This window comes from Nyctibius grandis, chromosome Z (assembly GCF_013368605.1).
Source record: "Nyctibius grandis isolate bNycGra1 chromosome Z, bNycGra1.pri, whole genome shotgun sequence".
In the NCBI taxonomy this organism is placed as follows: domain Eukaryota; kingdom Metazoa; phylum Chordata; class Aves; order Nyctibiiformes; family Nyctibiidae; genus Nyctibius; species Nyctibius grandis.
In genome coordinates, this window is record NC_090695.1 from 87,221,925 (window position 1) to 87,234,920 (window position 12,996).

General features: G+C 38.4%; 1 protein-coding gene across 1 annotated transcript in view; it reads right to left on the reverse strand.

Moving 5' to 3' along the window:
- The window catches only part of USP7 (ubiquitin specific peptidase 7), an 83,620-nt gene that overhangs the window by 44,593 nt on the left and 26,031 nt on the right, over positions 1-12,996 (reverse strand). Inside the window, exon 2 of the mRNA XM_068422306.1 lies at positions 2,853-2,957. Within this exon, the coding sequence (XP_068278407.1) occupies positions 2,853-2,957 (105 nt within the window). The remainder of the gene's footprint in view (positions 1-2,852; positions 2,958-12,996) is intronic.

Genomic DNA, 12,996 nt, shown 5'->3' on the forward strand with positions numbered 1-12,996 from the left:
GACCTTCTCTTTGAACTTTAACTTCTAAGGGAATTTATTCTATGTGCTGTTTTGAATACTGATGCACTTGCAAACAAAATTTGATCAGAACTTTGTTTTTATTATTTTTGATTTTATTTGCAGAAGCTGCTATTCCAGCTCACAAAGCCTGCTTCACTGAGTCATGCTCTGTACAAAGCATAGCACATTCCTTCAGCTGGTTCTTTCTAATTGCTAAGACATCGTACATAGCAACAACAGGCTCCAGTCAAACCGCCTGGAAGCACACAGCCTTATCTCAAAGTCCTGTTGGTGGTCCACTGCTGCCCCTTACGTGTTCTTCACAATGCCTGTGGTTACTTGCCTAGCTAAGGGGATGAGAGCTGCACTTTTTTCACCATCTTATCAGTCATTTCTTTTTGTGCTAAGAAAGAAGAACAAAATCATTTAAAAAGTTTCTTGAACTCAGAAATTCACCAGAAAGCTGGTTTCTATGATCCAGCTGGAAGCATCAACCTCTTATGCTAGTCTTCACCTCTTTCACAGGAACCATTAAACTCATTAAGATTTTCACTGAAGAGGTATCTAAATTCTCTTCATGTATTCTTTTATCAGCTCAGATTGGTCCCACTTGCTATGAATAACAGCAATGAAAAACAGGGCATGTTTATCAGAGGAAAAGTGGAGGGAGACATTCGCCTATCTTGTGAATCTCCAAGCTGTCCATTATACGTGTACATCATGCTGCAAACCAGGACAGCAAGAGAACAAACAGCAAGAGGGCAATTGCACTGATGTGTAAATAATGCAACAGCAAGCAACTAATCTGATTTACAAGACTTGGAAAAGAGGCATCATCTGCTTACATGATGCAAGCCTTCAGGAATGTTTTTGCAATTATAACATTTTGCAATAATGCTATTTTCCATCTGTGTCAATGCAGAGCCATCACAGCACCAAGATGTAGCCAGACACTCCTTATTCAAATATGATAAGGAGGAACTATTAGAGTATTGCTTAATAATCACATTTTAACCCTGAAAAGTCCCACAGCATAGTAGACTAAAGCTCCTGACCATACTGGCAGTCCACAAAGACACGAGTACTACCACGAACACAGAAGCTTTCACAAGCCTTTTGCCGAATACCTTCAGATACTTCTCTCTAGCACAACACTTTCATATCCAGTTCTCTAAGAGGAGTTGAATATTTGTTAAATGACAGAAACTGTTTTACAGTAGCTTTTTGGTTAAAAAGTCAATATTATTCTGAATAAAGAGGTGTACATCTGATTACTTGCCGTCCTCAATATGGCCTGGGTTTCATCAGCTGCTTCTGCAGCTTAAGTGCCTTTTGCTTAATTTGTGCAAGTATATACAGACCAACTTCTGGACAAATTTTTTTACTAATTGACCAATGTGTTATCTACTGGCTGTATTGATAGCAAACACTGTCAGGCTTTCTACCTGTAAACATCGTCACTGAGAACAGAAGTTCAACAGAGCTTTCCTTGCCAGTTGGTGTCAACCCACGTGATCTTCTCTTGCCAACCTCCAAATACCATGGCCTGACAAAGACATGTAACATCTTTTGCTACAGGTAACTTGATTTTGATAAAAACAGAATTTCTTGTTTCAGTCTCAGCTAGTTACTCTGAGCAAGAAATCAAAGGCCCCTGAATGAGATCAGGCAATCAGACAAAAAAAATCACAGGCTAAGCAGACCTCATTTTTACTTTATTGTGAGACTCTGATCATAGGAATCTTTATCTTTGCCAATGACACAGAGGCAACTCAACCATGACATGCTTTTGTCCTGAATTTAAACCATATTCTCTTCATGAACATTACTATTTTCTATCAGTATTCCAGCTATTACATGTTCCTTGAATATATGAAAGCAAGCACTTTTTTGACCTTTAACCTCAAACAAAAACAACTCATCATTTTGCACAAATCTAAAATGTTTAAGGCTAGTCCTGAATTTAGTCTCACAGACAGTAGGAAATAAGGAATCAGAGGGGAACAAATCCCACTCATTTTGTCTCCCTTCTCCCAATTCAATTTTATTTAGTTCTTCAAAATAAGAGCAGTCACCCCCCATATCCTCTCCTAAGAAAAGAAATATCATTGTACATTTTCTTCACTAAATATAACAACAGACTTAAGTGAATTACAAACTCATTATCTTTCTTTAAATAAGCCTAGACACATCTACTTAAAAATTGTTTGATCTCCTGTAACAGAAAAAACTGTACCCTTATTTTTATTTAATAGAACAACAACAAAAAAAACCATTTCAAAACCCACAACCACTGTCCCCTTTTATTAAGGGGACATCAATACATATTTCTTCCTTTGCATTTGCAAGTAAAAGGGCGTCAGAGTTGGGGGGAGGAAAATGTTCCTCAACAGAATAGTTGTCACTGACTTATACAAAGACAAAAACTGAATCACAGCTGCCACCTGAAAACAGAGTAGGACAGATAATAATTCCAAACGTCCTGAAGGAATTGCGTAATTGACAAAATTACTATTCAGGAAAGCACCAGCTGCAGTACCTTTAAAGGGACGTATCACAAAATATAACAATGGACAGTATCACTTTCAGCAATTTTAAATGAGTACCTAGAAAAAGAGAAAAAACCCCAAGCCCTCAGATGCCTAATGATACTATTGCAATTGATGCCTAATAGTACTGTATAGCTACTTTAAAGGGACGCCTATGCAGAAAACCAGCAGTCACAACTACAGAGGGTTTCATTTTTTTCACGAGTTGCAGTTCAGAGGACACAGGTAAGACATGGACCATTTTGTCCTCAAAAATCATAAAGAAGCCAACAAACCGCATGTTTTTATCAAATATATACTTACCATCTTCCATGTCTTCTTCAGTGTTGTTATGTCCATCGGCCATTGCCACATTCCCATTAATGACAGGATTTTGAGTAATTCTTGGAGGATCATCTGTATCTCCAGCTAACACAGAAAAAGAAATAAAAATTAATCAGTTATATTAACATTCCTGTCACAGGTAGTGCTCACATGAGAGACAACTTTTTCAAGACAAAAGGCACACTTCTTTCCTGTAAAACAGTATCAACTGAAGTTATAGCACGACAATTGTACTGGTATGTGTCTCACTGTAAAACTCCTCAAACAGATGAACAGTTATGGATTAAGCAAGAAGTCTGCATTAATGCAGAATACAAATACAAAGAACATATATTGATTCTCAAGTTTCCAAATGGCCTTACAGTCAGCATCCATAACCAAGTCTCATTAAAGAAAAACAAACTTTTAAATTATTTTCTCTGGTGTTCCACATTTTTACACAGATAAAAGTTTCTAATAGCAGTCTTTCTAAATTAACAATTTATTTTAAGACTTCTTCAGTGTTACGGCTTTAAAAAAAACCTAAATATTTAATCAAATGTAATGGTAAGTTTCTAAATCTTACTCAGGAAAAATTGGAAAGGAAATCCTTTCTCATCTCAGGAACATTTCAGAGGTAATGTTTTCCAGTTACTAGGCATTACTGCTATTATGTTTTGCTACAGTAACTGTTGCATATATAAACATACGTAAACACCACTAAAACAAGAGATATGAACTTCCTAATTTATCCAACAACTGAACAACGGCTCCTTCCGTTGCTCACGCATCAAAAACTGATGGATCATGTCAGCACGATTACAGGGAGCAGATATACTCTTGAATAAACTGGGTTTTATCATCAAACTGTAAAACCTATAACCTCTTCCAACCATCTCAAGGACAAGCACTACTTAAGAGACACTCTTTGAAGTCTCTGATAAGTTTCTCTTTACTGTACCAGTCCTGCTATTAACTTGTCTATTCTACTACACCACAAAACCCCAGAAGTCACTGATTCCTGTACATGAGAACAGTTACACAGGCTATTGACGGCGTGGGTAGCTAGGGATGGCGATCACCTGTCCCGCAGGACGGGAACGGCTCCCGGGGGAGCACGGCGGGCCCAGGCACGGCGCGCCCAGCGCCGGCCCCGTCAGCACCCTGGACAGCGCCGCCTCCCGCCGCGGCCGGGCCGCCCGCGCTCCCCGCCCGTGTCCGCGCTCCCCGCTGCAGGCGGGGAAGGGGGCGGCGGGGAGGGATGCTGACGGTTTGCAACAATGACTGATATGAGCGGGACCAACGAGCCTAGACACCCATCTCCTCTCTGAACGCACCTGAATCTGTACAAAATGGACAAACACCCGTGCCGAGAAGTAGACTGAGCTACGGCAGTCACTGCGGGATAGTCGTGGGAGTCTTAACAGCCAGGGAACTCAGGCCAAAGCCACGGTGAGCCATGTGAGAAGTGAATAGGATCGTTCACCGGTTGCTTTGCAGTCCTCCCTCTCCTCACAGCCATGCTGAGGTGTGTGCAACATGCTTTTGCAGCCTCATTCCAACTCACAGTACACAAGAAAAGGTAACTTCCACAACCGGCATTCCTATTCTGATTACCTACTATTCTAGTAAATCCACAGAACTAATAACCTCTGCCCTGAATGAGCATGAACAGAAAGAGATCAGGTTACAGACTTACTTCTAGATTAGAGCTACAAAAGATCATAAACTTAAGGCTCAAACACGGCTTTCGGAAGCTGACTAGGATGCAACGAATCTCACTGAGGCACCAGTGAAACGTGTGTGCTGAAACATGCAGCACGCTGCACCCACGGTAAAGCGCACACCTTTCTCATTTCTCATTACTAGTACAAAGGCAAAATTAAGTATGTTTTAAAGTTTTGGGTTTATTAGAAAAAGGTTTGCAGAAGATTGGCTCCTGAGCAGTTCAGCCGCAGAAGCCCCCAGTAGCGGCTACCAGCAGTGTCAACGCTGCAGCGCGGTACAACAGCCAATTAAAATAAACATAACTTAATTACAACAAAATTAAGGGGGGGACACAAGTTTAAACTCCTGCAACTCAGGAACAGGAAAAGGGGCAAAAAGAAGAGTAAGAAGGAAAGATCACTAAGTTCATTTTCACAGCTTGCCTTTTTTTTTTTTCTCTCTCTCTTTAATCTTTTAACAACAGCATGGTAAGAGTCTAACAAGGAAGCTGTCCTCTGGGCCACTTCTCTCCTATCTGGAAGCACACAGCATGCCTACAGCAATGCAACAGTTGCTTACACTAAATTAATACTAGGATTTTTTAATTATCTTTAAGTTATCATCAAGGCAACTTAGTATCTAGAAACAAACTGAAGCAAACACCTGAGGAATAGTCAGTTCTTCACTAAAAGCTCATCCAAAATATTCTTTTAGCAGAGGATTTAAATGTTGAAACCATATTTTATGGGAAAGACTTGTCCTTAACTAAGAAAATAAAGAGTTTTCTATGAGGTACTGCTCTACATTCCTCAAAAGCATGAATGGTTAGCAGAGTGGAGGGAGAAAACGCAGAGAGATCACAGCAAAAGCAATCAGCTTAAAAGATAAACAGAGGCAGCTTCTGAGAGATACTATTCAGTGATAAGATAAACTGAATCATGATGTATGCCACTGCTGCTTTTTGTGACATATATTGACACACATTTTGTAACACAGCTTTCAGATATGGAACGCAGATAATACTAGTGAATGTTTTTGGTTTCTGTGAATAAAGGAAATTTTTAACTTCTAATAAAATCCACCTATTACAGTAAACACTTTGCACAAACAAAACACTAGTCTTTGTTCCAACAAATTTACTAGCAAGCAGTATGACAACATTTATTTTCAACTATAGCATTGCAAACCGGTAATTTATTTTTTCCTCTGTTGTCCTTAAGAGCTCATAGGAAAGAATTGTCAAATCATACCAAAATTTAATTAAGAAAGATGTTTTCCTTCACCTCAAGCAGAACGATGCCAAAGACTTATTCAATTATACAATATAGGATTAAGAAAAAGAAAAAATACCTGTCCACACTGGCCAGGAAAACCTTCCTACCAAACATACTACTCAATACACTGCTGTCTTCAATGCAGCTTAAACCACAGCATGTCAACATCACCCCAGTCATGTCATCTGTCGGTTCCTAGACTGGAATACCCAGTTTTAATCATAAAGATGCAGTCTATTAATCAACCAAAAGTTAACATAAGGCACTTAAATATTACAACAAAGCATGAAGTGACCTTATGAGTAAGGAATGTTTTTAACTCTTGAAATACAGTACTGCAAAATATTAAATAAATACAGCTTTCAATACCAGAATTTTGGACACTGTCAGACTGCTTGTTTTCTACCTCTCCAAAATGCAACACATACAACTTCGTAGCTATTCTTTCATTACAAAAAGGAATGCAAGGCAACATGAAGAACAGCCATGACCATCTCTTCTGAAACATTTAACATTTAAGGTTATATACAGTTTTCTATCTACCTGTGTCACTACATTACAAACTAACAATACAGCTTGAAGTGTTTAAAGGGGGTCTCTGCAGTTCGGACGTTAAGACACTTTCCAAGAAGAGGCTTTTCAGATATCAGTGAGTTTGAGCAAAACAAGAGCTTTCACTTATTTACTGAAAGATCATGAATGCTGAAATGAAATCAAGTCTAAAACTTGACATATGCAACTGGAAAGAAACTGGAGCATGACAATATAGTTTGGGAAGTTAGTAAGATGTGTCAGTCACCTTATACAGACAAATTACTGGATCACATATAAATGACTCTGCAGGTTCACACTTCTCATTAACTAAGTCTGTCACTGAAGTGTTGAGATGAAAGCCTGAAAGCAAAATGGTTATTGCAATTGATGCTAAGGAAAAAAAAAAAAAATTATTACATTCTCTGAAACCACAGTCCTGCCATGGGATGCCAGACCTTACAGGAAGTACTAAAAAAACCCAAAATCTCCTTGCTATGGACTATGACCTCAACATTATCATACTCAAATACTCACACTGTTAAGTAATCAGAACAAAAATAGCACCAATGATTTAAAAAGACTGTACTCAAAAAAAGCTGTTCGGATGGATTCAGCTGGTTTAATAAGATGAACTCAATGTCACTGAAAGAGTTATTTGCTCTATTGTTCTACTGTTCACAATAATTCAAATCTACAGGGGAGGAATCTCAAAATTTACTGTATTTTTTCCTATTAATGAGAAAGCAGAAAAGAATTCATCAAGATGATGTGGCTTTTCGCACAGCATAAGTCCTGTTACAAGACAGGAGTACTGCAGAATTTCATCTCTCTCCAAGACGCAGGATACGTTGCTCAGCAGTAAACACGTGCTTGCAGTCACACATGGACAAAAGCTACAGAATAACTCCACTATCGCAGCAATTAAACTACGGCAGAATACTGCTACTACTTTAACAATGATGACAGTGAGCTACTAATTTCATAGGTTTCAGTAATGACTCATCGCACCAAATATTCAAATTTTGAAAGATTATCTATAATGTTTGTCATTAGCTTTCGGATCTGGCAGCCACAGAGGAGAAACTGAAGCAGCCTCCCTAGCAGGTTATGAAACATTTCTGTTTCCTTTTGAGGTTAGAGACCACAATGAAGGCGTAACAGCGACACTAAAAATTTGCTTACAATTTATCATGCACAACCGCCTCACGATGGAAATCACTAGTAGTGAGTACTTTTACTTGTCACTGCAGGTGGTTTGCATAGCCCACCATGCAGAACTTCCACGGCTATCCCAGAAACAACGAGGGAGATGCACTAACAGCAGGGTTAGCAGGCCGAAGAGAAATCATAGAAACACTTTGGTTGGAAAGGACCTTTAAGATCATCAAGTCCAACCGTTAACACTCAGACAGTCATTCAGTGCTGGCAGCAGCTTGAAGACTTTGAAACCCCAAACTTCATATCCAGGGTTCTGCCTTTAGGGGGGGAAAGCTGAAAGCACAAGACCTCGACTGCTGCTGGCCTACATGGACATTCCAGAATCAAAGCCTTCATAAAAGTTTTTAAAAGGTCTTTTAATACTTTTTTGTTTGTTTGTTTTTTAAATATAAATCAAACTGTATGTACAGATATGCTATACTGAGGGGCTGTAGGGTGTGAATTCCAATGGATGAGTGAAGTTGCAGTAAACATTGAGAAAAGGGACTTACTGAGCAAAAGCACAAGGTGGTAGGAGATAAAGTCAGGCTACGTAAATCTCACTGAAAAATGAGCAAAGTCAGTTTCATAGCAATGAAATTACATCAACATCAAAGGATATCAACTGCATGCTGAACCCACAGTCCAGGTCCAGCTTTGCACCTCAGTGTCAGAACTCACTGGACAACTTGAAAGCAGAGAAACCTGTAACGACCCCCTGGGACAGCCCCGCTGAGCTGCTGGTCCTCAGTGCTCACCGCCTGACTCCTCTGCAATTGGGGAACATAATATAATATTTTAAAAAGAGTTAATTATAATGAAAAAACTTTCAGTGATTTCAAGTGCTACATTAAATATCACCTCATCGCCAAATTGACCTTTGCTATTGTAACTATTGGACAGCATATTGAAATACATAATTAAAAAGTTCCTAAAGCAAGCAATGAATGCAGTGCTTTCTGAAGTAGCTACCGAACTGTGGTGGTACAAAGAGGACACTGACGAGACTCATTCAGAAAACCTTAAAGCAAGAATATTACTTCTTGAAAGCAAACAGGAAACTTAGAATAGTGTGAAGAAAATGAAGAATAAATACCTGCTTTTAACTGGAAAAAACAACGCGAACAAGTTACTTCACAACTCTCTGTAGCACAGACTCCCCAAACCATGCCTGCAAGCTGTCTGCAGGTAGTCTACTGAACCAATAGAACTGTTTTTTATGTGACTATATTAACAGCTCGCAAGAAAACCTGTGGGCTCCAGCGGCTTGCTCCTCCAAAAGTCTGGAAATCATTGCTATGAAAGCCAGATTAATAGGCATTACTCTCAGGAGGCAGGGTTTAAAAAAAAAACCCAGAACAACCACACACACCGAAATGAGCCAAACAAGTTCCCAACTCTATGATCTGAATGAAATTAACTTACAACAGTCAATCTTGAAACAACTAGAAGTGTTCAAAGCAAAAATTTCCCCTCACTTGCTCTGGAAGAACTCAGCCTTTCAAAAGTAAGAGAAATTAAATGGCCTCCAATGCATACCTGCATTAGAATACAAACACCACTTACTGCACAAAGGGACTCAGGAGAAAAGGAATTAAATGAAAAGTGTTCTACACAGGTTCATTTTTTCAAGACAGTCCTAGGTTTCTGTAATGAAATCCAAGGGGGTATCAACCAGTTTCTGTAGTGTGGCTGCCTTCCAAAAGGCATACAAAAAATAAAACAATCCACCTGAAACACTTTTAAAGGATGAAACAATAACAGAGATGGAGATTAATTTGGCCAGTAGAATCGGAGGAGAGGAAAGGGAAGTACGTAAGTCCCCAAGATCCTACAGACTAATGTCAAGGTGTAGATAACTGCTGCCACAGACGTTTCGATGACTTGTAAAAATAATGTTAATTTGCTTTTACAGCTAAAAGTTAATTCTCACATTAGCAAAATGGAAGGTAATTTGCTTTTGTTTCATTTATTATTTTTCTTCCTTCATGGTTCATTACTTTTTCATTACTTGATCCAGTGTCAAAAGGTATATCGAGAAATGTAAACATCTGAACAAGAAAGCTATGAAGGACAATGACTAAGTCTTAAGGGGAAAAGGCTTCTAGAGAAGTATCAGGAGGCAAGAGGCAAACTTACAAATTAAGGAAGAAAGGTGTTACAGGCACAGGAAGCAAGATGACTTGTATCTATGAAGACAAGGTTTAAAGGTCTTCAATGCTTTCAAAATTTGCCTTAGCAATGAAAGAAAAGAAAGAAAGAAAGAAAGAAAGAAAGAAAGAAAGAAAGAAAGAAAGAAAGAAAGAAAGAACATTTATTTACTAAAGAGCAAGAAGCCAATGCTAGATCTTGAAAAAAAATAGAAGCAGTATTATACGGAAGTCTCTTGTCCTCTAATTGTCATCTGAACCAAATAATTATTGCATTATTGACTGTGAATTGCAAATCCCCCACAGAAGGAGACGATGCTACACAAGACAGTAAATGAAGAAGAAAACATTATTGGGATGGGACAACTTCCTGGAAGCAGACTCATCATCTCTGCCATGCCTACAAAATATTTAGCAATGACTAGACAGACAGTAATGCTGCAGCCACCACTTATTACACTGATCAATCATTATATTGCTATTGCCTTGTGTTCCTGTAATTATGTCTGCCTATCCAAAGAGAACATTTTGACAAAACATAGGACGGCAAGACTGGTTTTAAATTGTGCCAATGTATCTAATGAATAAAAAAAATAATATTAATAGGTTACTTGACTGTTCTTGGATAAAACAAAGAAGTTATTACTCTAAGAAGCTCCTGAACACTAAACAACATGTATAAAATATACCAGTCTGTAAGATAAATAGTATCTGAAACTTCATCCTACAGAGAAAGTTGTAGATAGAAAAATAGCTGAGAACAAATAGCCTACACAGAACCTGCTCTACAAACCAGGTCATTTGCTGCAGCAACTCATTTATCTGCTTATCTTTGAAGAGAGCAGCATGTCTGATGGCACTTTATAAAACAAAATTTTAGGTCTTAAAAATGTGATTAACTTCTTATAGACATGTATAAAGCATTTAGGGTATTATCAATGCAGTTACTCAGTGGAGCAAAAGCTGCCATTTAAGAAGTCACCCCGAAAAATTTACTAAAACAAACAGTGACTAAATTACTGTCTGCTTTCAGCAGTTTAACTCATTGCTTTATGAATAATTCAATGTTAAATGAAAGACTGCATGAACCAGAGTTCAGTTTGGACACTAACAACACACCTGTAATTATCCAACATATTTACAACTTTATACTCTTGCTGAAGGAGTCTGTATAGACAGCCTTCTCATTTTAAGACATTTTTCATACACTTTTTAAGCTCCAGGTATTTGACAGCTCAGGGTAGACAGCAGAACCAGCATGAATTTTTCTTCACTACAGTGATATTTATCAGGAAGATACCAACCTGCCTGTCTCACTAACCTGGCTTTACTCCTGTGGTGCCACAACCCATTGGTAGCCATCAGGGCAAGAGGAGGTCTGCTGAAAAAATCTTTCATAGATCTTTTTCTTAGTCTGATGAGCTTTGTTAGCGTAGGTTACACTTCTAGAAAACTATCAGATCAGGAATAAAGGAAGGAAGACTGCTTTTGGCTCCCATGTAACACTCAAAAACCAGTAACTAGAACAGTTGACAAGACAAGTTATTTTCTTCCACGATAAGGAAAAGGCTGAAACATCAGAAGTGTCATGACCTATTATGGCAACAGCTACTGGACTTGCATTACCTTCTCTTTGCTGTATCTAGAGCAGCAAAGCTATAGAAGCAACTACTCTAACTCGTCACGTCTTGTCTCTGCACATTCCAGAGATGGTAGTATGATTACATCTTTGCTGAAGACAAGCACTCGGTCCCAACCTACTGAACACACCCTAAACAATGTGTTTTTCCAGTATCACACCCCTCTTTATGTTTTACTGCTTTACTGAGTAATGGACTTATCTCTTGCAACAACAAACACTAAGCTCTTCGGCAATCATCACTAGAAAGGCTAAAAAACTACTCAAAGAGAAATGAACTGACGCAGGGAAGAAAAGGATACGCTCTCAACCGAAGCCAGGGCAGTCAAGGCATCACAGAGCATTTATGTTTATACATGACACTACACTCAGCATGCCATAGCGCTGTGATCACCTTCTTGGTGTTTTAAAAAAAACAATTAAATAGCAATTAAAGTGAGTTTATTTGGATAATAATATAAGCACGTTATGGGATTGGTGATTATGCTCCCTTTAGCACCTCTCTTCTTGTGAAACTACAGAAAAGCATACACCTTCACCACCTGGACCAGCGTAATTTTTAGTAGTCAGTCAGCTACGTATATTTTCAGAACTTACCTCTGTATCCTTTTGGATGAGTACAGTCCACAGTTTCAGAAAGCTTTGGGGTTTATCTATTAAAGTAAATACTATGACTGAATGCTTGCTATATACTTAAGCAGCAAAAAGGTTTTGCACATTTTACCGTAATATAAAATGTTGCCTTACTCTTTCTGAAAAATGGGTTAGTATGATTACATATACCACCTGCCCAAAGCAGCTCTGAAGGTAGACTGATTCTGTGTAGTTACTTTGTTACAAAGTCAAAATATTATTCGCCATTATTTCAGATTCTGAAATTCTGTTTAAGAATGGATTCATACTTACAGCAAATGCTAATTGCACTGCTTACTCCTGAACTCAGTCTTGAAGTACCCTGAGCTTTACTTACACTAGCAGTAGCATGGAAAGGTAGCATGAATATATTAAATCTTCTTTTTTTTTCCTAATACTGACATGATTTTTTTAAACTGTTGGAACACGGTTGATCTGTCCATCTCAGACTTTAAATGCAAAAATAATTTCCTACCAGAGAACAACAATGAATAATAATACGGATTTTGCACTGCAACTAATTTTACAGACAGTAGGAGGAAAAAACCTTTTAGCTTTATACCTTAATTTAGCTCTAAACAGCACAGATCACCCCAAGCTAGAGAAACTGTGCAATGTGCACATCAGAGACCTAATACCTAGGATCTAACACCTTCAGCATTTCTTCCTGTTATTTTCAGTAATGCTTTTAAAGGTCTTCCTTTATCACTGGATTTGCTAGTGTCGATCTTGTTTTACCTCTTCTTCCTTATGCTTTCTGCTGTGCAGGGAAATGGTTAGATATATGAAGTAGGCTCACAGGAATCTGACTTAGCGGTTACAGGTAGCTAGTAGTTCTGAGACTAGGCTTTTGTAGGAAGAGGAAAAGGCAAACAAATCAGATTCAGGAGAAAAACTTTAAAAATTGTTATACAACTGTGAAAAAGAAAGCAAGCAGAGTTAATGATATTTCCTTCTCATTTGACAATACAAACAAGCTTAAACCCAGGCTTCCTTGCTGAATAGTAAAG